The sequence below is a fragment of the Poecilia reticulata genome, linkage group LG5 (genome assembly GCF_000633615.1).
Source record: "Poecilia reticulata strain Guanapo linkage group LG5, Guppy_female_1.0+MT, whole genome shotgun sequence".
Classification (NCBI taxonomy): domain Eukaryota; kingdom Metazoa; phylum Chordata; class Actinopteri; order Cyprinodontiformes; family Poeciliidae; genus Poecilia; species Poecilia reticulata.
Window position 1 is genome coordinate 7,410,687 of NC_024335.1, and position 27,760 is coordinate 7,438,446.

General features: G+C 39.1%; 2 protein-coding genes across 2 annotated transcripts in view; both read right to left on the reverse strand.

Moving 5' to 3' along the window:
- The window catches only part of iars1 (isoleucyl-tRNA synthetase 1), a 51,437-nt gene that overhangs the window by 8,453 nt on the left and 15,224 nt on the right, over positions 1–27,760 (reverse strand). The window contains exons 12-27 of the mRNA XM_008408523.2: positions 22,762–22,853; positions 21,846–21,944; positions 17,701–17,827; positions 15,334–15,407; positions 14,516–14,710; positions 14,286–14,372; positions 13,231–13,314; positions 11,277–11,421; positions 9,923–10,043; positions 9,708–9,799; positions 9,337–9,414; positions 8,691–8,812; positions 5,901–6,003; positions 5,299–5,382; positions 2,842–3,016; positions 471–583 (exon numbers count right to left, since the gene is read on the reverse strand). Of these exons, the coding sequence (XP_008406745.1) occupies positions 471–583; positions 2,842–3,016; positions 5,299–5,382; positions 5,901–6,003; positions 8,691–8,812; positions 9,337–9,414; positions 9,708–9,799; positions 9,923–10,043; positions 11,277–11,421; positions 13,231–13,314; positions 14,286–14,372; positions 14,516–14,710; positions 15,334–15,407; positions 17,701–17,827; positions 21,846–21,944; positions 22,762–22,853 (1,791 nt within the window). The remainder of the gene's footprint in view (positions 1–470; positions 584–2,841; positions 3,017–5,298; positions 5,383–5,900; positions 6,004–8,690; positions 8,813–9,336; positions 9,415–9,707; positions 9,800–9,922; positions 10,044–11,276; positions 11,422–13,230; positions 13,315–14,285; positions 14,373–14,515; positions 14,711–15,333; positions 15,408–17,700; positions 17,828–21,845; positions 21,945–22,761; positions 22,854–27,760) is intronic.
- LOC103464434 (desmin) lies at positions 25,176–27,534 on the reverse strand. Its single transcript, XM_008408522.1, has one exon. It carries the CDS (start codon positions 27,428–27,430, stop codon positions 26,294–26,296), a length of 1,137 nt encoding a protein of 378 aa, XP_008406744.1. The 5' UTR covers positions 27,431–27,534; the 3' UTR covers positions 25,176–26,293.

A 27,760-nucleotide genomic window follows, 5' to 3' on the forward strand; every position in this document is an offset into this window, starting at 1 on the left:
AGCAAATGTAGGAGCTTATATGGTTCAATGAGTCATGTCGACTCCTTATTGTGGGAAGGAAGGAGAAATGTAGCAGAGAAAAATGAGACAGACAGATGACAGCAGGATAGATTGTGTGAATGAGTGAATAAAGAGGAGAATTAAAAAGTCAGTTCAGTACATTGGTGTTAAGGTGCATCTGTGTGCTGTGTATACGGCTGGAGGAGCACTGATTAGAAAGGCCCTGTGGAAAAAGGCGCACTGTATGTCTCCATTTAGCCATGAAATGATTTCATACGTCGCACGCGGCAAAGAGACTTGAAACCGTTTACAGAAACGGCAGACAGGTGCAGCAGCAGAGCAGCAGCATCGCTTTTTAGACGAGTTACATTATGAGTCACAATACAAGACGACAGCAGGAGTGCAAGAGTATAAAAATGACACTCTGATCAACTCTGAAAATGAATACCGTGTTTTAATCAGAAGCCTACCTGAGCGTCAGAGTGGGCTTCATACTGTGCAGCAGAGCCAGAAGTCTGATCAAAAGTGTACATCAGCCGCAGGTCCTCCTCATGGAGCTCATGGCCGTCCACCACGATCGACCCTTCAAATTCAACCAGACAAAATCAACTCTGAACAAAAGCCGATAATACACACAACACCATCCTGAATCAATTAGGTTTGAAAGAAATCTTTAGTTAGACGCAGAATGAAACGTGCATGAAGTGTAAGATGCATTTCCCCCTTTTTCAGATTCATTCAGTCTTTTGTTTTTTTGGGGGGTTTTTTGCGGGGGGTATAGGGGGGTTTGGCCACATTGGTAAAATGATTAAATTAACTCTCGTATCACACAAAAACAACTTGAGTAAATACAGCATGCAGTTTTCTTTTTTTTATTTAAAGAGGGAAAATCATAAAACCTAAAGTGATCCTACATGAAAATATAATTGTCTCTCACAGCCTTAAGTTTGGTTTATGCTTGACGAATCTGTGAGATCTGCAGTGCCACATTATGTAATTTGAACAACCGCGCCTCTCCAAAAGGCCCAAAGGCTCGTTTTCAGTAAACACAAATGCAGATGTTGGTAAAATTCCTTTCCAATAAAAACTGCTATCCTAAAATGTTAGATCTGCTCATTAATTTCAGTAAGTACATCAACAGTTTTTCTTTGCATCAGATTATGAACTCACAGTGTTTTTATTTTGAAACTAAAAAGCAGTAGGATTCTTTTAACTTACAAGTCTGGGCTTTAAAACAATGCAGAACACTGTCTACCTGTAACACATCTCCATTTTGCCCATGGCAGCAATTGGTAATGTCTGTGCTCTCCCCGTTAAAGCGTGGCCACGATTCTCTGTCCTTTTTACTTGTTAACCCCTGGAGGCTGGATGAAACAGTCTCTCAGTTTCTCTCTAATCGGAGATTTCCACACTTTGGTTTCCCGTGTCGCTTGCTGCTTCTTTGCCTTTTCAATCTTCTGCACTGACCCCTTTTCTTCTATCTTATCAGACATAATGGGATCAAAAGTACAGGTAAGGCAATAATAGCTACCAAGCGACGGTTATTCTTGTGAAACTGCTGCCCTCCTAAAATCTAGACTGGAACAAGTTTTAGAGCCATGAAACGTGAAATTAATGTTCTTTAAAAAGTTGAATGCAAGTTACCTTCAACAGTTTTATTTCCTTTTAGGTATTTTAAATAATAAAGTAAAGCATTTTTATTCATAAGGCATTATTCAGTTTTTCTACATGAACTTTAAAGCTAAAAAGAAAAAAATCTTTCTTGTGCTTCGACTTGGTGGAACTACAAATATTTCCATCTTTAGGTTTCCTCTTGCCAACATTTTCTTCCATGCCGTATGAGGTCCTTGCCTTCCTCTTTTTTCCCCTCCAGTTGGCCTGACTTCAAACATGCAAGTGATTGGAAATCTGAAGTTCCCACAGCCCAGCTGACCTCTGCCGTTTCGCTCCCCAGAGACTCTGGGGGCTCTCCTCGTCTTTCTATAATTGGAGAGACAAGATACCTTGACCTGCTTTGATCCCAACTCGGGTTCTGATTGCAGTCTAGGGATAAACCGGCTCTGTGTGTCTGCAGGTTACAGACGCTTATAGCAAGAATTTGTTGTTTACACTGACTGCTTTATTGCTCTTAAAATGCTCATTATTTGATAAGCAACTGATTAAGAAAAGAATTTCTCATCTGCCCATCTGTTTTTGGTCCAAAAATATCAACAAGAAAAATCCTTTTTAGAGCCAGTCGAATGTGAAAGTGAGGAATGTTATCCCTGGAAACCACAAAATGGCCATAAGGTCTTTACCCCCCATTGGCAACTATCTTTATCAAAACGCTTTAACTCATTATCTGCATTAATAAAAATGGTAAACAGGTTTTACCACCAATGTACCGGACATGTAATACGATTAGTTTTTTTTTTTTTTTTCCCCCATTCATTTTATTAATGGATGACAACATGATGTAGACTAAAGTTTTCACTGAAATGTTTATATTAAAAATATATATATATACATAACATAGTAGTAGTTTGCAAAAAGATGGTAAACTCTACTGAGTCCCTGGACATTTTGTTTCATTATTTTAGCTATGTTATTTTATTTTAGCCAAGATTTGTATTTTGGGGACTTTCTTTATTTTTGTTGTTGTTGCTTTGAGTCCGATGTGAACAGACAATCTCTTCACATAACAGGTCTGGAAAAACTGGGGAAGCTTGAGCTTAAAACAATCAAATCTTCATCACTCTGCTTGGGAAAGAGAAGTGTAAAAGGATGACAAAACTGAGATGCATTCAAACTGTTCAGACATTTATGGCGTTAAAAGTCGGTGGCGTTTCTGCCCAGTTGTACCTGTTTTCTGGAAGGCCTCTAGCTGTTCGCTGGTKAGCTCCTTGATGGAAGCAGTCACGGCTTTGAAGGCCCCCTTTAATCTCTTGCCCAGCACCATGTGGTCAGGCTCGGCTCGCAGGCGGATCGCGTACTTGTCCTTGTCCGTTGAAAGTGTCAACTGTCGCACATTAAGCTCCTGCGGGAATAAGAGGAAAAACAGTCACAGGCTATGTCTTCCCAAAATGTACAGTCGCTGTGTCCTGGGATGCCCGCAGAGATAATTAAAACTAAATGGGAAACTGCGGGAGAAAAATGTTTTTATATCAAATAAAAGCAACTACATTTAACAGAAAACACGAGAAAACTGAACTGAAGATGAAAATCTCAGTAATCTATCTTACCTTGGGCCCAAAAGTAAAACGCGAGCCAATATTGATCAAGACAGGTTATTAAGTCAAACAGTAAATGAGCCATAAAACTCCAATAAGCCAATCCTCTTCCGTCAATATTTTACCTTTTAGCCAAAAGGAAGAGAAATCTGTGATAAAATTGTATCCAGTGGAGCAACAGAGATACTAAATATAACCAGACTGACGGGCCTTCATTCCCTCCTCCTTTCAGTCAATCACCCTGTTCGGGTTGAGCCTGAGCTCTGGCATTGTTAACTTTCTGACAGCGAGTACTGCAGTTGTCTGAGTGGAAACGTTAAAGGCAGTGTGGGTTTAAAAACCTGCGCAGAACTCAGTCCAGGTGCCCATTTCACAAAAATAACACATTTTTATTTAGGGAATAAATATGGATTTGTGTGTGTGATGACTTAGACGGTGGCAGTTTACTGTATACTGGTGCATCACAATGAGCCGAGGCTTCTAACAGCACAAATGGTGACTCATCTGATATTCGAAAGAGCATCTCCAGCTCACTGGAGACTGGAGCCATCAGTGGAGACACCAACAGGCATGTCAGGGAAGGAAAGCTGAGCCAAGCTAAAATCAGATGCAAGAACAGCAAGTGCCATTTTGTGCCTGACCTCTTCCTTCGCAAAGCTGGCACACTGCAACGAATGTGCTTTTGAACAGAGGATAAAAGGAAAACGCCATAATTGTCATGAAGAATTTAAAAGAGCAACACTATGTCTTGCCTTTTGCAGCCAACGAAATGTGCAAAGTTTTCAAAACAAAATGTATCTACTGAGTGCAGTGTCAGAAACCTATAAAATACAGCAAGAAGAGGCATTGAGACATCAGATGGTGTTGCTCCAACAACAACACTCTTCAGTATGGACACTAATACTGAGTGAAGACGATTAAAATATACCTACTTTCAGCATCAATGAAAGGTTTGAAAATTAAACAAGAATTTAAATTACAAATCTATTTATAAAGAAAAATTGTTTGAAGAAATTTGCATTTTTTTGGGATATCTACAGTTCATTAAAAAGCAAGACTTTCATCAGATAAACCTAGTGGCTGAACTTTGTTCAGCAAAGTTGCTTTGTTGCACCTTTTTAACGTGTCTGCCTCTGTCTGTCATGGGACACACAGGTAAGGATCTAAACTTAGAGCAAAAAGCACAAAAACACTAGTTGGCTTTGTTGCAGCAAAGCTTTTTTGCAATAAATTTTAAAATTTAAACCACTGGAAACTTACAGTCAACATGGTTTCTTGCTGTAAGTCAACCAGAAGCTCTGTGCTGTTTGTTTGTCTTCTAAGAGCACAAAGCAATTTAAAAAACTCTGACCCAAACTATTAAAAATCTGCACTATTTTCTCACAAACAATTTAGTTTACTTATGGATGACAGGTACAAACAAGTTAGAGTAGAGTAATAAACAAACACAACCAACATAATGACCATGGAGGCTGCTGCAGCCCTTGTGCCTTTTTGTTTTAATTATCAGCATTTTTAAAGTTTAACCAGAAATATTTGGCTTTAAAAGTGTCCACAGTTATTTTGAAGGGTGATGCAGATGTGCGGGTTTGGAAAATCCTGATAAAACAGATGAGTATCAGTTTTTAGAGTCAGCTTATCTGACATCTAAATAAAAAGCCTTTTAATTAATTCAGTTTACTCCAGAGTCTACACACAGCGAGTCTACAACCAGCATGTGTGACAAGTACTAAAGATGCGATAGTTAGTGTTGCTGCTGAATACAGTGAACACATCAACACTCACATTACCACAAATGATTTAATAAACAACTACTCAGTGTGTGTGTCAGCACTAAGTATTTAAATAACTATTTTCCAAGACATCCCCTTTGTCCTCCCTTCTCCACTCAACAGACTACAAATTTCAGTGATGGCAGAGTGCAGACGCAGCATGTAAAGTTACGCTCCCTCTGATGTTCATCATTACTGCACCGCTTCTGGAAAGTGAACATGGTTCTCAGGATGTTTTCTTCAAACTGTATGTTTAAGAGCGCTGATGAAAGGGATGTAATTCATCGAGGTGCTCAAAGTTTACAGTGTTTACTCACTTCAAGGATGTATTTCTCCAAAGACTGGATGTCTTTTAGAGCCTCTGGGTCCTGGTGGATAACTACCACCTCCTTCAGTGGATACTGAAACGCACAAAGGAAAAGCAGATGTTAATGGCTGATGAAGCAGCTTATCCAAATATATTTTACTAGGATTTAATGTGATAAACTAATGTAAAGCAGTAATTAATTATGAAGTGGAAGGAGAATTAGACATACATTTAATCTATACTTACATTGCATGTTGCATGATGCTGCCACAACACTGGCCCACTAATTGGATGGTACATTTTGTATGTCAGCATAAAAGCTCTTTTCTTTCTAAGTCCAAATTACCTTTGTTTTACATATTTTAATCCTTTCAGTACATCTGGATTATTTTATTTATACTTTTAGGCAGGTTCAGGATCAACACTGTTCTCCAAGTAACAATTCGTCTCACACAACAATGGAGAATTACTCAGATTCAGTAGGAAAGAAATACTGCATCAATAAGTCAACAATGAATCAAGGTTGGGTTTTTTATCTTTAACCGCTTGATTACAGGAGTTTGCCTACATCTCTATTAGTGGTGTTTAAAATGCAAGTGAATGGTGCTGTACCTTGACAGGAAGGGTCTTTCTGTCTCTAATCACTCTTCCCAGCTCAATCACAGACTGCATCTGAGAGACGGCGCTCTCAATGCGCTTGTCAATCAAATTATCCCTAAAAATAGGGATAGGCAAAGAAAATCCTGATTATCATCATATTACAAACAACAATATAATATCTGCCAAATCTTAGCAATAACGATGAGTGACTGCATTATATAACGTAAATAATTTCACACAATGTAATGCTTTTTTTTTTTTTTTTTTAGAACAAATACTTTATTTACCCCAAAGGGAAATTAATTATGATTATAATTGCTATCATTCAAGTATTTTCAGAGTTGTTGAGGATGGTGATGCTGTGGACAGAAAGGATATCCAGCAGAAGTCAGTCTTGCAACGTCTCTGGTTTATACCTCTGACTCAAGCTTGTTGTTGGATGACAGTTTCGTGACTGTCAAGCTTATGATGATATTTTACAGTAAAATGTCCTGAATTAAACCATCAGTAGTTGACGGATACTGCTAATCCACCCCATTTACTTTTGTCTTTAAATGCTAGAAAGTTGAGGAAATAGTTTGAACTTCCTTGTTTTCCCTCTGCTTTTCGGTCCTGCCCTGGACCCATGAAATCTCCTTTTCTACTCCTCTGGGATTTTTGGGTTGGACTTCATGTATTTTGTGAGCTTTTGAGATGCTAATCAGCTGTAAAACCAAAACCTTGTTGCAACATTTACCCATCATAGCAACTGCATGAAAGTAAAAAAGAGCAAAAATACTTCTGTCTGCACAGCATCCATGGTGGCTGGGCCTTTAGAGGCGGGTCAAAATGGACCCATTTAGTATAACCAAGGACAAGAGGCCTTAATAGAGCTGCAGCATTAGAGGCTGTCCAAGTGACAGACGAGATTATATGAACCATTACACAAACTACTTTCCTTATGCAAAACCAAATAGATTTTTAATCATGCCAGAACTTTTTCTTTATAGTTCCAGATGATGTAATTAAATTTGGGCGATTAGAAATTCCTCCCAGGCATTTCAGAAAGGATCTGCCGCCAAGACATGCACTTCACTAAAGTAAATGAAGTGAAGGTAACAAAATCACATTTCATCAGAAAGATCCATTCTGCAGAGCAAACAATCAGGACAATGTCGGTGTGGGATAGTGCGGGTGTTTCTCTGTCTTTGCTGTGGGTGAACACAGACGACCTGACAGATGGCAGCAATGAAGGACCACTCAGATCAAAGAAAGTTGCAAAAATCAATCAATCAATCAATCAATCAATCAATCAATCAATCAATCAATCAATCAAAAAAAAAAAAGAAAGTTATTTTCACTGATTCAGACCTTAAACCTTGAAATAAGGAGGGTAACAGAATCGTAAGGTTCAAAAGCCCATAATTCAGCAAATTTAACAGTTATTTAGTGACAGAAAAGCAAGGCTGGTGACTCTGGTAGAACCTGATTGGGCTGTAAATAAGCAGTGGATATGTCCTCTAAGAACAGGGTCACAAACAGGACAAAGGTGGTGTGTTTCCTGCACAGGGCTGTGTGGTGGAGGACTTTTTATTTATGTATTTTCCAGACACATAGAGCCTTTTTATAGTGAAGTAACTATGTTAGATTCAGTCGTTCAAAAAATGCTGCATATATCAAACATAACTTAAGACGTTTGACTTTGCCCTGAAATTGGCCCCCGTCTCTTTAAGAAGCTTCTCTGTACAACACTTCGCCTTCAGTGCTTCTCATTATGCCATTTACAATCATTTTTAGGAGCGTTACACTGAGAAGTAATTTGTATGATCAGCTCAGCGAACACGCAGTTCCACCAGGTGTTTGCTAATTGCTGCTGGCTAGTCTGAAGGAGCTGAGTGGAAGGGTTGAGGGGGAGGGATGCTCTGAAGCTCAAAGGAGGAGCTTTGTGGGAGCCAGCGCTTAATCACCCTGAATGGCTGGCAACTAAACGATTGCGTCTGGTAAACTATTTCTGAGTTGTTTCATGTTTTGGATCATCATCTCATTTTGCCTCTCAAAATGCTGCTTTTCAAAATGTTCTGGAATTTCAATTAGGTCATGAAGTAACACGTTTCCCAAGGCCTGTGTAGGAGAAATGAGCCCACAGCATCACAGATCCTATAACATACTTAACAGTGGGCATGAGAAACCAGACCCAGCTATAGTTTTTATTGCTGAAAAAGCTCATCAAATCAAATCACATTACTCCAAGTAAAGCACGAGTAAACTACACGTTTACATTTGCGATGGTGAGAAATAAAGAGATTTGGTGACCTCTTTTTGCTACAGTTCTCCAACAGTGAGTTTCTTTGTTATTTATTTATTTTACATTCTACGATCCTGCTCGTTGTAGGTGGAAGCAAAATTGATTCGTGTCCAGTTTTGTGGAAAGTAGCTGAAATAAATTTCATTCAGTGAGATTTTATGTTTATAATACAAAGTACAAAAAGTCACAGAGTAGAAAGTAATGTTACTTAGAAACTCTGATGTTTGAATTACATTTTTGTCAAGCTATTATTGCTTAAAGAAAGAAATTATCATTTTTTTCTAATTATTAAAATTAACTAAAATACTGATTGTCCTCCTTAATAGATTCAAAGTAGGAGTTTAATGATGCATTCACTTCATGAGACGTTTCCCAGTACTGGGTTAAGGAGAATGAAACATCAGCTCAAGATCAACGTCTTTTCTTACAGCGATATCTTGTTTCACCAATAGTTCTAAGAAAAGCTTGGCTGCAGGGAAAACTCTGGCCTGATGCTTTACTAAATGAATTTGGCTGACCTGACTTGTGGCAGCATGAGATAGTGGATGCTGTTGGAGTCCTTTTCTTCAACAGAGGCAGGGTCAATGAGGTGACGCAGATTTTGGTACATCATTTCTGTGATGAAGGGTGTGAAGGGGGCCTGAGGAAGAAGAGGGATGAAAGCAAGCAGACACGAGCATGAGGAGGAATAGATGGAGAAATGATTAAATTGTCTGCACTGTGGTTAATTTACACTCGCTGAGATAAAAGGTCTGAAAGTCTGAACCAAGTTCTTTCTGCAGTCCGTTTTTTTTTTTTTTTTTTCAATCCTTTGGAGCAAATGTTCAAACAAAACTGAGCTATTGTGAGCGATCCTCTAATGTGATTCTCCTCCATTTAAACCACGGCTAATTAATTTGTAAGCTCTGAGCTGATCTGTATTGATTTGAGTTAGGCGGACTGGCTTTTAGCTTGCCTCATAGCCCACATGCAAACACTTTGTGTGTTAAAAAAAAATATATTCATCCATTATGCATAACCACACACACACTTTATCCATTGCAAATTTTCCTTTTGGTTTCCAACATAAAAGAAAACCCTTCAAACATTAAAATTTCTCCCTGCAATCACCTTTCTTTTCTTTCTTGGTCTGAGTTGCTTTTATATAGAAGCCAAATGACTCACCATCAACCTGCACATGGAGAACAGAACGCTGAAGAGTGTTTCCAGCGCCCACAGGCAGTCCTCAGTGCCACTCTCGCCCTACAAAGTTCACAAACACATCAATGATTTTTTTTCCCTCCCCCTTAGAGAAGCAGAAATATGACGATTATCACACAAGAATCAACACCATTAGCCCCCTAATCACAACCGATGATATTTGAATCACAGGATTAAGTTTATTTTCTTCCACTGGCCAAATGTTTCTTACTGTAGCCCTGCAGAATATGTTAATATCGATGTCCTTAAATTACAAAATCATCAGGTACAAAGTATTTCAAGCACAACGTTAGTTTTTGAGTTGAGGTGTTTTAACTTCAGAGCTGGATTCTCACCTTCAGGCGGCGCCTGTTGGTCCTGACGTACCAGTTGGTGAGCATGTCCACAAACTTGACCAGGCGAGGGACCACCGTGTACAAACGGTACGCTGCAACCAGAGGCAACCGCTTACTTATTTACACTTGAGAGGAACGCCACGAGTTGTCAACTTCCCAAAAGTTAGGTTTTTATTCAAGAATATAATGACATAAAGATGGAAAATCTGACTTACCGTCCATCTCAGCTTTAAAGAATTGGATGAGAGACTGCGTGAAGGACTGGACCCACTTGTCCATGATGTTGTCACTCTGCTTCACTGTGTTTTCGTTGTACAGGAACTGAATCTCCTCCTCCTAATGCATGAATACAAATAGTTTCAGTTGGGACCTGCAGTAAGCAATGCAAGTTGGAGTGAAGTTTGTACTCTGAAAGATGTACAGTGACAAAGTCAAAAAAACTCTCATTTTCCGGTTATGCCACCAGCTGGTAGTGGATCTGCACTGAAAGAGATTTCTTTTATTCTCAGCTTGAAGTTGATGCGACACATGTGAAGAAAGAGGTATGCAAATTCGACAAGAAGACAAGTAAACAAGTAAACAAGAAAAGATGGACACATGGTTTTGTAACTATCTCCATTACGTGTTGTATTCAATCTACAGTGGACAGGGTTTGCTGTTTAATAAAAGACATTCAGGTTACAGGTAATCCAACAGAGATATTTAAATATTAATTTGGGGGATGGATACCTCATGAGTTCCAACGGCAATAAGTATGTCTGAGGAAACTTTTCCATTAGTCAAAATATGCTGTGCCACATAGAGGGAATGTTTCTGGGCTTCATCAGATTAATAAGTGTTGATTTTTTTCACACAGACACTCTCTGAAAAGGTTGGTTAGGTAAACATTTGGAAATATCAACCTGTCATCACTAGAACAATGTTAGAATTTGGAAATTCCTTAGCACCTTTGATATAATTAGGATGGTGCAACCTAACTGAAGATCATGTTCCAGTTACATTTTTTGTGATGCTGCAACACGTTTCATGTCAAAACATTTCCAGTCCTTCATGAGCTCAATTTAAAGAACAAAGAGATGGATTCCCAAAATGTATATGTGACAGATATTTCTGCAGTTGCCACAAGTTTGAAGATGGATAGAAATAAAGCAAAGAGATGGAAGGAAGAATAGACCAATGAACAATAAGCAGATGGATGGATGATTGGGAAACAGGTGCAAGATTGGGAAAAGGATGGATGAAAAATTGGAAAACTGAGGAATGGAAAGATGGATGAAACTTCTATACAACAGAAAAGAAATTAAGTCTGAGAATAAAATCAGAGAATCAGAATATTTTTACGTCTCAACCTAGAAAACACCCAAATCAAATTCCTTACTTCTGCAGAATTTTCTCAGCTTTCTCTCAGTGTGGTGATTCTCAATACAATTTCAATTCATATTTTAATAGAAAATTAACACAATTAAATTATGCAAAATGGCTTTTTTAAAAAATTATGCATCAACACAATCAGAGAGACAATTGATCAAAAACAATGCGAGAAGGAAAAATGAGAAAAAAATAACATACCTTTTGTAATCTTTGTACGTTTTGCACCAGGAAGCGATAGGCGTTGTACCACGGCAAGAAGACATCCTTCAGCACGTCTCGCACGCCCTCCTCTTTGAATCGCAGGTTCTCTGCTCTCACCACAGGGGAGTTGATGAGGTACAGCCTGCACACAGATAGAACGTTAGTGATTCTGTGGGCTCAGACTGATGGAGCAAGCAGGGGAAAAAATGCATACTGGTTATTATTCTGAAATATAACCCGTGATATCTTAAGAGTTGTTCAAATAACGCAGGAAAACGTGAATGACCCACCACCACAAATAGTGCAGTGGTGTCTCCAAGTCCTTTACTTTTCCTCAGTAACTTTGAATGTGATGCGCAGAAGATTACAATCCATGAAATACACGGAAGTGATTTGGAAAGAAGTGTTTCAGAGCTGAAGCCGATTTAACAAACAGAAATCATTCTAGGGAATACAGCATGTTTTATCCTGAAGATAAAACCTGCAGTAAAGGTATAATTATGAAACACTCAGTAATAAAACTAAATCAGTTTTTAGCTTTTCACTGGCAATGTAATTGTAACATACAGCAAACACAGGCCTTGGTTTATTAGCTTGCCTAGTAGCCGAAGCAGATGTAGGGGAGGTGGAGAACTACTTTGAGCAAATTAGCTCAAACTGTGTCATTCACTGTTATGAAAGACGAATAATTAGAATGCAAAAACACAAGAAATGTAAAATAGGAGACAATTAAATTAATACATCTGGGGAAGTAAGGGGTGAGAAAATGGAAGGAATTTTCCTTCCATTTTCCAAAATAACTAAAATAACCTTTTAGTTATTTTAGAATAACTAAAAAGGTACCGTATTTTCCGCACTAAAAGGCGCACCGGATTATAAGGCGCACCTTCAATGAATGGCCTATTTTAAAACTTTTTTCATATATAAGGCGCACCACATTATAAGGCGCATAGAATAGACGCTACAGTAGAGGCTGGAGTTACGTTATGCATCCACTAGATGGCGCTGCACAAAATTTTGCACTGTTGCTGCACTGTTTTGTTTGGAATGTCAACAAATCAGTCCAACTTGGGTCGGCGAGGAGAGCCTTCCGCGAATGGGCCGGGACGCGGCCGGACGATGGTCACAATTCTCCGTTCGCGCACAGCATGTTGGTGGAGAACGTGGTGCTAAATGACCTGCAGRCGACCTGATTCTAGACAGTCGGTAGGTAGATAGGTCTGTCAAACTTTATTAACAAACCAGCGCTCTGACAACTATCCCAGCATGCACCGTGCCCTTCTTCTTCTACGGGCGAAAATGAAGTCGGCGGCTGCTTACCGTAGTTGCTAGACCTGTTGTGGCTCAATATTGGTCCATATAAAAGGCTCACCGGATTATAAGGCGCACTGTGGGTTTTTGAGGAAATTGAAGGTTTTTAGGTGCGCCTTATAGTGCGGAAAATGCGGTATGTATAAACGAAAAATAAATGACAAATATTTTTATATAATTTAATGAGATTAAAAAAAGGTCAATATATTTAATGTCGAGCCAGCTTCAAGTGTGACGGTTCGTAGTACTTTAAGTAGTTTTTCATCAAAAATAAAAAGAACGTGAAGCCTGGAATAGAATCAGACTGCTGGTTTCTTCTCTTTAATTTAGTAGTTTGCTCATTTATGGTCTATATATGAGCATATGGTGCAACTGCAGAGTGGTTTATTCATAACACCATATGGCCATAGCACTCTTACTGCTCAGGGCAAATGAGAGGATGTACAAAGGGGGACAAGTGTTTGGATTCGCATCTACAGCATGCATGAGTGTGCAAATATTCCACCCGGAGACGCAGACATCCAAGTAAGAGTTTTAAACAGAGTGTTTTTAGTGATTTTAACATTCTGAAGTCATTATTGCAAATAACACAAGGTAGCCTCAGACCTTGCATGCGCTCATATTCAAGCACCAAGCTGACCTGAGGGCATCGGCTCCATAGTTCTGCACAATCAGTCCTGGGTCTGGGTAGTTCTTCTTACGCTTGCTCATCTTCTGCCCATCGCTGCAGGAAGAAAACAGGCAGGCATTAATGCACATACACACACACACGTGTATGCATGCACAACAGAGCATGTTGGAAACCATGAAGTTGGTATTCAAATTAATCAARTTCTTCCAGGTCAGCGGGCCCGTGTGCACACAGCTACATGTAAACCTCAAGACTGAGACGATGCAGCCAGGATGCAGAGAAGCTTCGAGCCTGGATGCTGCGGCTCCCACGTTATAAATAAACAAACTCTACAAAGGAACAAAAACAAAGTAAAGTGGGAATAAAAACGCTTTTGGTTGTCTTAATGTGCTGATGAGGCTGTGATCACTAGCAGAAAAGGCAGCGGTTCAAAACAGCACAGAACAACCAAAAACAACCCATTTCATAGTCATATCAGCCTCTTCCACGACATTAGGCTTTAATGTTAACATTAAGTGCTCATGAAACCATATTCAATTTTTAACAGTACATATATAGCCAAGCAAATGTTCCAAATTATATGATGAGGTGTAGTCATTATGTAACACATAGAGGCAATGACCCTGAACAGCTTAATGCTGAATGCCATCAGACAACACTTCATCTTCCTCGTTCGACATGTTAATATTAAAGAACCTTCATCCTCCTGAAATACTGTGAATATTTTCACACACAACATCTAGTAGTAATAATAAATCTTACTACTTTGGGAAAGATTCCCTTTTGCCAAGTTGTGCCAATTAGTGCTGCTGCATGAGTCATTTCAGCTATAATTTCTTTTCATTTTTGATGTTTGAAATTTAATTTGCATTCTCAGAATTAGGGCTCACTGATTTCTGCGATGTAGGAAAATTAGGGCAGAATCATAAAAACTTGACAAGTACAAGGAATATGCTGCAAAATACAGGATACTGAGGAATTAGTGTCTCTGTTTTTAATGTTTTCAGATAATTTGACAGATAATTGGCCGGCTGTTTCAAGTTGTTGTGAGTCAGCGGACTGACCTAGCGAGTACGAGCCCGTTAACAATGACGTTCTTGAAGGGCGGTTTCCCAAACAGCGCTGTGGAGAGCACCAGTAGGGTGTAGAACCTACAGAGACAGAAAACAAGGTCAGTATGACTGAGATCTTTGGTTCTTATCTTCTCCCCTGTCAATCATTCACTCTCCTCCTATCCTCTGTCTCTCAGTCTCAGCCTAACCCGACTGAACAGCTCCATTCATCCTCAGCATACCATCCTCTGGTCTGGTCAATGCCCTCGGCGATGAAGTCTGCTGGGAAGGTGTCCTCAAACTCCTTCCTGTTCTCGAATGGGTAGTGAACCTGGGCGTACGGCATGCTGCCACTCTCGAACCAGCAGTCAAACACCTCCGTAATCCTCCGCAGGATGCCTTTACCGCACCGTGACGGGATTGTTAGGCTGTCAATGCTGGACGGAGAAAGTTAAGAAAGAAGGAAGGAAAAAAATAATAAAGTTCAGTAGCTTGAAGCTCCAAAAGTTTGACTTCCGTTTTTATTCAGTCTTAAAAACACCAGAACATTTAAAACTATTCATTAAGATATTTTTTTATTAGTCTTACCATAAAGAATTGGATGAACATTAAAATATGGTTTGTTATTTTAAAGAAAATTGAAAAAAAAAAAAAAACCTGACAAGTTTTAGGCCACAGGATGTTAAAATTGAATCATCCCGAATTCACATTGAGAAGAAATCTGATTCTTCAATTTACTCTTGTTCCTCCGGTTAAACATTGCATTGAAATGATTTATCGGCGTCTTATGTTTTTTAGCATTTTAACATTTAACATTTAAAATGATATCACAGTGCTGCGATCTGCAACTCCAATCCTTCAGCGCACTTGAGTCGAAGGGTTGAATTACCTCCTTGGAAAATCAGTAAGTTTTGCAAATGCCAAGTCATTAACAATTTATTTGACTCAGGTGTGTTAAGAGAACGGATGTAACCTATAGTTACAGGCCAGCAGCACTGGAGGACTGGAGTCACAGACTTCTGTCTTAATAGATTATCTATGAGTTGTAGATGCAACTTACTTTTCCCGATGCAAATCTGTAACTTTGCCTCCAGTCAGCTCCTCCAGTTCAGCCATGGACCCTACACAGACCACCTGATAAATCCAGAAAAACACTAAATAAATGTATGCATGTGCAAAACCATTCAAAACTAACCAGAACTTAATTATTATGTGCTGCTCATTCATAATTCACCTTAGTAGTTTATTGCAACTCCAAACATTTTAAGTAGATTCCATTTATTAGTGATAAGACTCGTCTATATTTTCAAATATACATTTGTTTCTTTGTATTTATATTTCTACATTGGTTGTATACTTTTATGCTGTACTGTTTTTATCGCATTGTTTTTCATTTCTGCTGCTCTTATGTGCTGTCCACTTTCTGCTCTTACAACGCAAATCTCCTAATTGAGGAGCTAATAATAAAATATTTCAAGTGTTTCTTTTTAAATTGAATGTTTTCAGTGTTCGCGATAAGGGCGTTCTTGTTACCATTTTCTATAAGACGGAAAATATTCTGCTTAAATAGCAAAATGCACTTAACTTTAGTTCATCACAAGTGTCCATAAATKATCAGGGAAACACCTGAAGTTTAAAGGGTATGAAAGCACTTCACACTAATCTGATGGCTAAATAACTTAACAGTAGATTAAAAACAATAAATATTCATGTTGTTAGGCTCATCTGTATATTTAATAATTTAGCAGCAGTAAGGGATTTCGAATTGAAAATGCTGCTTATCTTGCCATTATATAGTTTTTGATTAAAATTAGGTTTATTTTGAGTAATTAATTACAGAACCTGCAATTAAATCTAAAAAWAATTATTGAGTTCTACCACTAAATTTRAGTTAATGCTACTCAAACGTCAGCACAACTTCTGGTGCAGTCACTGAGTAAGGAAATTAAGGAGGAAATAAAGAAACTATAAACTCTTCCTCAACTTCTTATCTTCATCCTCTAGACTCTGATTCTCGTATCGTACAGTGAGACTCAGGTTGTACTATCAAGCGCACACAGTTGGACTTGTAGAAAACCTTCTTGATTTCTGAAAGCAGACATTGTGTGCTGGTGTTTAGACACAGAAGTTTAAAGTAGGCCTTCTCCTGAGTAACTTCACCTTACACAGTAAGACAAAGTGTGTTATCTGGTCTCTCCAGAGAGGTAACCTGTAGGCTCTGCTCTAGTTTTACCACAGCACCAGGTAACGTGGCCCACATACAGCCTGGTGTCCCACCATGTAAAAATTAGACACAGTTAAAAAAATAAAAAATACCCGGAAACCAAAAGCTCAGAGAGAAATCCGACAAAAAGGGAGATGCTGAGAGGAGGAAGCATTCAACAGCAATCAGAAAAACGCAGACATGCAGATCCTCGCAGGTCGGGATGAAAGCGAGAGGTTTGCTGCTGAGGAGTGTGTGAGGGTGGCACCAGGGAGTGTGAATGTTCTGGAAACAGTCAGAAAGCTATTTCCAGCAAGCAGGTCGCTTGCTGTCCCTCTTTCAGCCAGGGGACCGCCGCTTCATTTTTCAAATGCTCAAATAACCCAGTTCTGACATCTCTATTCAGTTCAGTCTAATTCACACAGTCAGCCAAGTTTAGCAGCAAATATTCACGACAGAAGCAACAATTAAAGTTTGGCATCCTTCTCATTTTACATTCCTCCCCGTTTTCTCTCCCCATGCATTACTTTTCCTCATTTTCTAAACCGGTTAATTTATTCTGCCCCCTCTTCCTCCTCCTCTCCCATCTTCTCGCCATTAAAACCCCCAACAGCTGTTTGTCTTGAACACCTTTGAAGCTGCATTAACTCAAGTGAAACCAAACACATTTTGATTCATATTTATTTGCTGTTTACATTAATGAATCATTCATGCGTTTAGTTTATGGAGGCACTGCATGATGGTGCCTGAAGGGAGGAGACTGACTGCAGCAGAGTCACGCTGCATGTTTCTGTTTCGACGCCGTGGTCACCATCATTCTGCCGTGCCAGAAAGTTCCTCCTACACCGGCATTCGCAAGCGGAAAGGAGCCAGAACTGCTCAAATCATGAGCTTTTAAAAACGGGTCAGAAGGATCAATTTTTACATTGCAGATTTATGAAAACAACTGGGTTCTTGTGCATCCCCCCCCCTGCAAAAATCATTCTTGATGATAAATAAAATTCAGAGTAGCAAAGTTCAACTTTTCAATTGAGCCCTCTCAAGCTGAACCTTGATTGAACTTGGAGTGCCGCAAACACTACAATCAGCCTTCCTTTGAAAAGAAAAGCTGTCTTGGTATTTAGTGAAGACAGACAAATTGCACCAAGAGACATTAGAAGCAATAAAGAGTCTACTAAAGCACAAAAAGTGCATTTTTCTGTGGGTGTTTTGCGTTTTCCTGACCTCCTCGAAGTCATCGCTGACCCACAGAGGGATTGGCGTGCCCCAGTAGCGGTTTCTTGAAATTGCCCAGTCGCGTGCATCTTTGAGCCAGTTCCCAAAACGCTTCTCACCCACAAACTCTGGGACCCTGCAGAAAAACAGAGTTCATTATGTATTCAGCTGAAGACGAATAAAAATTAAAATACATATTTTATTCAGAATCGAAAAGAAATACTGTTGTGCTTAAAAGGATAAATCTTTTTATTTTATTTATGTGACGTCAGTGGCTTAGTTAGCATTCAGTAGCTTACCTGCAACACATAAAAAGTCATCAGCATCCTATGTCTAAAATCAACGAACTGTCCTTCATTTGCTTTCTTTGCAAACTTTAGCAGTAAAGGTGGACATTCCTCCAAGGCATCCTCATCTTTGTGTGTTGCTCTTTTTTCTTTTTTCTGTTTACTTGAGCTGATTTCTGGCTTTAATCTACCATCTCCCCGTCACCCCCTCCTTTTTTGCCGCCCTTTTCTTTCTAGCTGTGCCAGGCCGTTCTGCTCACGAGAACAGTGCAGTGGGGAGTATAAATTGTCGCCAGGATCCACGCGCTAAGCAAAGAGTTCATCAATTCCCATTTGTACAAGGCATTTCTATTTAGGCCCATAATATATCAATTTAATGATTTTTTTTTTCTGCCAGTGCTGTTCACCACCGTGCCTCCATCCTTTACCCTCCTCCCAGTTTGAGCTAAATCAAGAACTTAAAACATGCAGGCCCGTCCGCGAGGAGGGTTATTGAGGACCTAGAGGCTTCTATCATTCAAAAAGGCTGAAAGTGATTTGTTGGACAAAATTATGATGACTACATTTTTTAAAAAGGAGCAAGGTGAATCTGTCTCCAGTCATGAATATTTATCACAGCAGGGAGGCAAAGCTGGTCGGTAAAAATTTGATTCATGATTGTTAAGCAAGAGCAGACTGGTGGTTTCAAGTTCCAAAAAACCCTAAACTGCAGAAGATATTATTAGCACAAGATATTATTAGACAATATTATCTGTAAAATGTAATATTGGAAATCAGCCATTCAGTCAAAATAACTCATCAATATATAAGGTCTTGTTTTTATATGACAGCAACAATGATGCCTGCAGCAAAGCATCCATCCATCCATCCATTTTCTTGCACCCTTGTCCCTTAATGGGGTCGGGAGGGTTGCTGGTGCCTATCTCCAGCTAACGTTTCGGGCGAGAGGCGGGGTACACCCTGGACAGGTCGCCAGTCTGTCGTAGGGCAACACAGAGACACACAGGACACACAACCATGCACACACACACTCATACCTAGGGGCAATTTGGAGAGGCCAATTAACCTAACAGTCATGTTTTTGGACTGTGGGAGGAAACCGGAGTACCCGGAGAAAACCCWCGCATGCACAGGGAGAACATGCAAACTCCATGCAGAAAGACCCCAGGCTGGGAATCGAACCCAGAACCTTCTTGCTGCAAGGCAACAGCTCTACCAACTGCACCACTGTGCAGCCCGCCTGCAGCAAAGCACAACGGCAAATTTGAATTGTTTGAGTGCTGTTATCGTCTTAGAGAGCAAATGTTATGAATAAATTTGACATTAGTTTTAGTATCTAATATTGTGCATCCCTAGCAGAAACAGCTATTTTTAAAGCCAGTTTAATTAACTGCTAATTAAACTAGTTAAAAGATTAGCTGTAACTAATCTTTTAACCAACAGAGGTAATATAGTTKAAGATAAATTATACTAAAGATACACCAAGAAACCCAAGGGATGCTTAGAAATACCGACAAGTTATCACACCTCGTCTGAATGACATTCATATCTAAAAGAGAACCTAACTTGTAAATAAGTGAAATAAATTAAGGTTTTGGTTACTGTGAAAAAGGGACATTTTTAACAGAGTGAAATGTCTAAAATTGTTTAACATTTTAATCTACTTCCTGCTTTAGTTATAACTCCAATTAAAAACCMATTTTCCAACATGTAATGAAAACTATGACTCCATATTGAAGGTTTATGCCYATTTCTTACATCAAATATGTGGGGACATAAATCAAAAATAATGAAAACAAATCAGATCTGTTCAACAGGGGGATACATTTACTGAATTTCAAGACTAGGTTTTCTTAATTCTTGACCAAAAACACAAAAATTGAAACAATGTTGGGGAAAAAAATAACAAAACAAAACCAGAGCAAAAGTAGAAAATAAAGTGCTAAACCCATTTCTAAATTGCAATAGGTAAAAAAAAAAAAGTGATCAGTGCTCAGTTAAAAATGTTAAAATAAACTGGTTTCCTATGTTTAGATGAGTGTTATTAGGACCTGAGAAAACTTATCAGCTGTGGAATAAAGGTGCTGGACTTGCTGGCTGTTCTTAAGTCTAATAGAATAACTTTTACTACCACAAAAAATATATTTAAAAATAAGTTTTATTCTTTTAGAGTCTGTGTTTCCTACCTAGATTCATTAAGTTTTCTTTTTCCTGAAATAATGATAACATATTTATTTTTCAGATAAACATTTTTATTCAGAAAAAAAAGAAAATCTGGGTTGAAACTGTATCTGAAAAAAAGATCATGGTTTAATAGAGTTATATAAAATCAGTAAGAATCATGAACAAAATCAGTCCAGACAGACACTTTCTCAACACTATTTTTTATGCTTTCTTAGCTATCACTTTTATGTATTTTGTTAACTTTATGTATTATAAATGTGGAGAAATCACTTTACAAACAAGGTGTTTAATTCACCTTCTGGCTCAGAAAATGTCGTCTCCCTTTAGGCGCTCAATAATTCAGCCATTAATTTATTCTGACAGGCAGGTACCTGGAGAGATTCAGCCTGAGTATTGAATGAAACTTCTGAGTAAATGGATAAAAGGAACAAATCCCTTTTAGAGCGTCCCAACTAGTCTTTTATAATAAATTTTCTGACGTGGTTCAGAGGTTTTTCATGAGCTAATGTAGGCTACATTTAGCAGCACTGAGGATTTATGCTTGTGGAAATGTAAAAACAAAAGGAATATATATTAAAAGATAACTTTTTTTATTGCATGTTTTATTACATCAAGTAACATGCATTGCATCTTACATCAACATTCATTCAAAGCAATTCACGACACAAAAATATGTCCAAAGGGAGAGTAAAACATTCCTAATCATTAACTATTTCTTGTAGCTTATCTGTAATAATAAACTGAAACATTTTGCCAACATTAATTATTCAGCAAACAAAATGCCAAAATGATTTCTGGTTGTCTACTGGTATAGCTAAAAAAAAAGTAAAAAAAAATAGAATACTGTGCAAAAGTGCAACATTTTTTTGCAAATAATTTTATAAATTCATTACACAGAGTAAAATATTTCAAGTGAGTTTCCAAAAATGACCTTTTTCAAAGTATTCCAATTCTCTGAAGTGGTGAATTTTAGGTTTTCTTTATTTGTTAGACACAGGGATCAAAATTACATGAAACAAATGCTTGGAATAATCGACTATGTAGATGATTACATAATATTTGGGTTTCGCTTTATTCTGTTTTCTAAGATGTACCTGTATGGTTTAGTAAAAGTTACTGAATAATTCGGCAGCTTGGTGTATGCAGTACCAACACCCTTTAGATAAGAACCACAGACTGTAGTGTGTGTGTGTTTGGCTCGGTCTCTGCGTGTGTGCGTCTTCACCTTCCTTGCGGTAAGTCATTCATCTTGGTTTGACAGTCCCATTACCAGAGGCAGCTACTGTGGCTCAGAAAAGAGCGCTGGGAGCACCATGGGTAATACCACTTAGAAAAGCCATCATGCTGAAGCTTATCCTGCTTCAGATTTAGCCACATGCTAATTTTCTCTACATTAAAAAAAAACCACCTTGAGGAGGAATTTTATTCTCATATAAGAAAATTCAGAAAAGTCACTGCAAAGACTTCGATTTTAAATCCATCATGGATGCTTTAAAGACCTCTGCAGCCGGAGAGATGGACCATCAACTAGCACAGCTGAGCGGCAGATGTAATTGTTTTGAGACTGCATCTGCCGTTTGCCCTGACTCAAAGCATTTAAGACCAATTGTTTGGTGAAATGCCCATAGYTGACACCTCACGGTCACTTAACTCCAATACAGATATTGGTTGGTCGCAGCTTACCAGTAGCATTTCCCGTTGCAGTCCAGCAGTTTGTCCACCATGTGCTCCACTCGCACAAACCAGCTGGGGACAGCTTTGTAGATCAGGGGGGTGTCAGACCTGAAAAATGCAAGTCATTTCATAAAGTTTAGTACTACTATATYTTTCTACTCACTTAAAAACTTGAGGCACCTTTAAAATTCAGTTACGGGATTTACCMTTGGGCCCAAAATGGCCCTGCTCATAAAAGTTTAATGAAATTGTTAGCTTTCAATTTTTCTTCCACTCTCCACACACATTTCTAGCTACCTCAGCCTGATAAAGTTTGTTTTGTTACAATTTAAATGTGTGTTTGATTCTGCATGTGGGAAGTTTTCACAGTGGTTGGTTGTTGACAAAGGATTTTAGGTTTTAATTACATCTGAAGAAATTATTTTGAAACAGACAAGTTTTAAGTTGCTTAAATATCCAACTGAAACACAATTTCAAACATCAAGATGGAAATGATGCTACATTAAACAAAGTTATAATCAGGACTCGTCACTGACATAAGGAAAAAGATGTTAAAAATGCTCTAGATAAGAATCTGATTTCTAAAGTTAAAACTTTACATCTGGGGAAAAGGGCAAAAGTTTAACACTTAAGAATGTGATGAATGATGAGGAATTTACTRAGAAGGCATAAACGGTGAGTCCATAAGACAGGTAACGTGTTAACTGCCAAACTATCCAGCTGTCATCGCAACCAAGCTTTCCTGTGCAAAACAATGACCTCAATGTCATTAAACAGAGAAATTTTCTGTAGGTATTGGAGGAGGAATCATTTGTGACCTTTCCTAGAACGGTGGATTCAGCCGAATGAAGAAAAATAAACTTTCATTTTCAAAGGGTGACGAGCACAAAGAACAGTAATGAGGTTTACAGTCAAGATGTCTCACCTCCAGCAGAAAGGGTAGTTATGTTTGAATGTGCTGGCATGGACCAGCCGTCCCTTTTCCTTCAGCAATTTAATGATGTTCTTGTCAGCATCCTACAGCAGAACAAAACACAACAATGCCTTTAAGGTTAGAGATCCCACTGTGTTGGATGCTGCCACATATCTGCGGTGTAGCAACAGCAAAGGTCTGATGGGTGGACACATGAACAGATCTTTGCTGAGAGTTAAAACTCACACAAGCCACTAAAAGATTTTTTTATCTCATGTTAAGTATAATTCAGTCTATTGGCTGCATGGATATATCAAGAAAAACACACAGGCTTTTGCACCGATATGTTTGACTTCAGTAAAAGTTTCAAATGCAAAGATCAAAATAAAATCCCACATACTTTACACATTGCAGTCATCTAGAATGTCGCTGAAAAGTTATGGTGCGTTCACACCAACCCTGTTTATTCCACTTTAATTCAACTCCAGTTTGTCTGTTTAGAAAGTCTGATTTGATTGGCGAGGTGTGAAGGCGCAATTGAACTCTAAAGAAGACCGACAAAACAAACTCTGGTCCACCTACAAACCTGTGATTCGTTGAAGTGAACTCTGGCACGGTTCAAATGTATAGGTGAATATAAAAAGGACCAGAGACCGCTCAAAAAGCAGGAAGTAAACTGTGGTGCAGTGCATTCTGGGTAAATACAATCCAAACAAACGAGAGAGTCTAATTAGAAAAATGGCTAATGGTCTTTTATCAAAGACAACAAAGGAAATCCTAAAMTGCTAAAATCTGATGTTACTCCATTTTTATTTACATTTTGTGGTGAATAAAGTTACACTTAATGTCTTCTTCTGAAGTTTTTGTGTCGTTCTGTCGGTGCGGGCTTCATGGTACCCAAGACTCTCCAAATCAAGTTCCCCCTCCTGCTGCMATCATGATGTTTTGTCATGTGTGATTTACAACAGCATAGTAAACACAGAGATCATGGSAGAGATGAAACACTATTACAGTTCACAACTTCGGAGGTAGAGAAAACAATCATTGACGGGCTGAAAAATTTAATTTGATTTTTGATGGTATTTGGGGGTGAGGGAGAAGGAAATGGAAGGAAAGGAAAAGTTGGTAAGCCRTTCACCAGCTGCATCAGACCAGAACTGAGCAGGGGGAGTTTAATATATCAGTACATACTTCCTCACAGCCTTGAACAATTAAAATGTGCTCTCCGACTGAAAAACTGGTGTTCTGTCCATCTGTGCTACACAACCATCAGTCCTACTTTGCACAGATAGTCAGAAAAGTAGCTCATGGAAGTAAAAAGACACCAGGTCTTGTGGCAAGAAGGAGAAGACAACTTGAGGTTGAGAACAAAAATAAAGAGATTTTGGTCATGCAGTCACAGGAATAACAACTGATTATGGGAGTGGACCATGCAGAGCCCTTTATCCTCCCTTTTGCAGGTGTGTTAGATTTATTGATGACTGTAATCTGGAGAACTATTGAGTCTGCAGACTTTTGCAGGATTGTGTAGGCTACAAGAATGCTGTATTACAAATTAMATTTTTATGGGCTTTACGTATTCTTTTATTGTGCCGAGTAACCATTTTAGATATTAATTAGCTATAAGCCACCATCAACAAGAATAAAACTTAAAATAATTACTCTGTCTGTAGCAAATTTAAATAAGTTTGTTTTTTTGGAATTACATTTCTGATATAAATCAACTTGTTCACTGAGACGCAGCTGTGATTCGATTAATGATTTGAATTTTCTCTATTGTTCAACGAGAGCATGTGCTAGTGCAATTAAAAGTTCATTTTACAGCTTGATACACAAACAGTTATATTCAATCTGTTACAATAGGGGTTTTGATGAGGGTCATTTATCAGCTTAAAACTACCTTTTGAAAAAAAAAAAAATCACCTTTAAACATTAAATATACTTTTCATTAAGCCCACATTTCTGTCCTAAAATGTTTTTTATTGGTCTGATGTAATACTTTAAACATAATTGTTCTGTTTTCATTTGCTGCATGCATAAAAACATTATAATTAACATAACTAAAGGCTAAAAACAAAAYTGTGTAAGTGATCCATATGTTGATTTCAGCTAAAGAAATAAATTATTTTTTCTACAATTTCCTGATTTATTGAATGGGTCTATTTTGACAAGGGGTGCAATAAAAATCTGCATATCAGACATTTGAAATGACCTGCTTTGTAATAAAGCATTTCAAAGAAAGAAATAATCTAGTTTACTGTAAACAACATTTAAACAATAAAGCTCTAATTAAATAAGATACATAACCCAAAGCAAAACCATTTCAGGTTTTTATTTTGAGTTTTCTTTCTGCATTTTTAACTTAACTACATGTAAATGAAATGTAACCTTATATATAAAAATGACATCAAGTCTCAACATGTCAGTAAAAGTAAGAAGTGTGTATTTTGTTATGCAATTCAGTTTCTGATCATGCATCCAATCAGCCAAGAAGCTCTCGTCTCACACTCTGCTTCCTGCAACCAGGACCGCAGTTCAAWTCACAGGAAGCTCATAAATACATCTCAAAGTGGTTAATACTCTGCTTTTCATCAAAATAAGATGATCTAAACCACACATCAGTTTGTATCCCTAATGAGAAGATTTTATGGAAACCAACCCTAACTCAAAAATATGTCAAATGGATGAACAAACAATGTGGAATAAGGTATTTAAACAAGGTTAAAACAGTATTRGTTACACTGAAAGGTCTGATATCCTAAGAAGTTTTTTTCCAGAGAAAAGAGTTAAGAGGGAAGCTAGAGGAAAGAGACAACAGCATGGTTTGGTATGCACTCAGTTCAGTCTTTATTTAGTAAAAGCTGGTAAGCATTACTGTAAATGGTTAACAGTTGTTTCTTGTCAAAACATTCAGAATTAATAAGGGTGGCCTTCTTCATTCGCTTCAAGTCGGGAGTTTTACTGTGAAGGAAAGTTGGACAGGAGGCAGCAGACTGATGACASGGAGCGAGAGACAGAAGCATAGGGAAGTGACAGAGGTACGACAAGCGGGGCTGACTTGGCAGGAAAAAAGGGGGAGGTAAATTTAGCAGGACTACTGCAGGAGCTGGAGTAAAGGAGAGGGGAGACAAGCAGGGAGAGATGAAGCCTGCCAAACCCAGATATGAAATGAGATGTGAAAATAATGTGAAAATGTTCAGGAAAGATGGAGGACAGCAGCGATGGCAGCGAACTAATGCATAATGGAGTCAAACATGAATTACACAGGAGAAGAGCTGTTTGTCTTAACATAAAATACATCCGAGACTATGCATAGATGCACATTGCTGCTACATTTGTATTTGTATTATTTTTCAGTTACTGAATTTCCACCAGGAACAGTAAGTTAGACTTTTATGTGTTCAGTTAAATAATGAAAGCCGTCTACCACTGCTATTAAAATGTTAAACAATATCAAGTCCTTTGCTTAAGACCTTTGAAGTCTCTAAAACAAGGTGATCTCTGCTCATGTTGTGCACCAACTCTTCACAGCTCTCCATGTGGATTAGGCATCCTTAGCAATTCCCAGCCTCTGCTCTTCTCCTTCCAGTAGCTTCCTGTAGGTGGCGATCTCTGCATCCAGCTTGAGCTTGATGTGCAGCAGTTCCTGGTAGTCTTGAAGGTACTTGGTCATCTCCAGTTTGGTCTCACAGAGCTGCGCCTCCAGCTGAGCGATGATGCTCTCCAGACCTCCCACCTTGTCCATGTGGGAGTCCTCCATCTCCTCCAGCTGCTGCTCCAGGGCGGCATTGCGAGCTCGCAGGCTGTCGATCTGGTTCTGCAGGTCTGACACCTGGTTGTGGTAGGTTGCGATCTCTTCTTTCATGACTTTCATGTGCTCTTCGTGTTTGCCCGCGTGCTCCTTCAGGGTGTCGAATTTGCTCTTGTACCACTTCTCGGCTTCTTGGACATTTCGGGCGGCGACGGATTCTATTTCTGCGCGCATGTTGCGCAGGTAAGCAGCGAGGTCAGGACGGTCGCCGTCCATCTCGGCTGTAATCTTTGAGTCTTCGATCTGCTTCATGAGGTCGGCCACCTCTTCGTCATGGAGTTTCTTGAGAAACTCGATCTCTGCCACTAGTTGTTCTATGCGCTTCTCCAGCTCGGCCTTCTGCAGTGTGGCGCTGTCAACGTCCTGACGAAACTCCGTCAGAATCATCTCTGCTTCTTCTTTGAGCGCCAGCTCCTCCTCCAACTTTAGTCGCCATACTTCCACCTCCTCCTCAATGTAGCCTCGCTGAATGTCAGCTGCTCCCTTCTCGTTGGTAAGGGCTTCAATCAGATCCCGAACCTCTTTGAACTTGAGCTCGTATTCTTCGCTGATGCCACTCGGGCTTCCCTTGTAGCGGTCCTGCAGAGTGGCCAGCTCCGCCTGCAGAGCGGCATTTCTCTGCTCCAGGGCCTGGACCTTTGAGATGTATCCTGCAAACTTGACGTTGAGCTCCTGCATCTCCTCCTTTTCGTTGGCATGGTGCTGGTGTATCTCTGTCCCGACCTCGACTGCAGTGCCACGGTAACCAGAGCGCCCGCGGCTGTCGTATGACGATCCACGGCACCGGGACGGAGACGGGCTTTGAACTCTTACTTTGCTGGCGGAGCTGCTGAYCTGCAAGCTCTTCTGGGTATAGGATGAAGCCCGCATGTTGTGAAAGATACCGGATTTCCTTCTGAAACTGGAAAATGCACTAGGCTCTGGCTTTCGTGAGTCGCCCAGGATGAGACTGAAGCTCCCCCGGATCACCTCTTCATTTTTATGCGGCGGTAAAGAATGTCTCAGACAGCCATGAAACTATGCTAGGCTTTAACACATCTCAAAAGTGGATTATGACAGACTTTCAGAGAGAGCTGTTGCTCCATGCTCTTTATTAGCTGTCGCTGTACTGTTAGTGACGATGTCCACTCCCTGAGCTTTGCACCAACATGTAAAATAGTGACCACATCATTTACAGCTGYTATTTTTAACTCATCATCA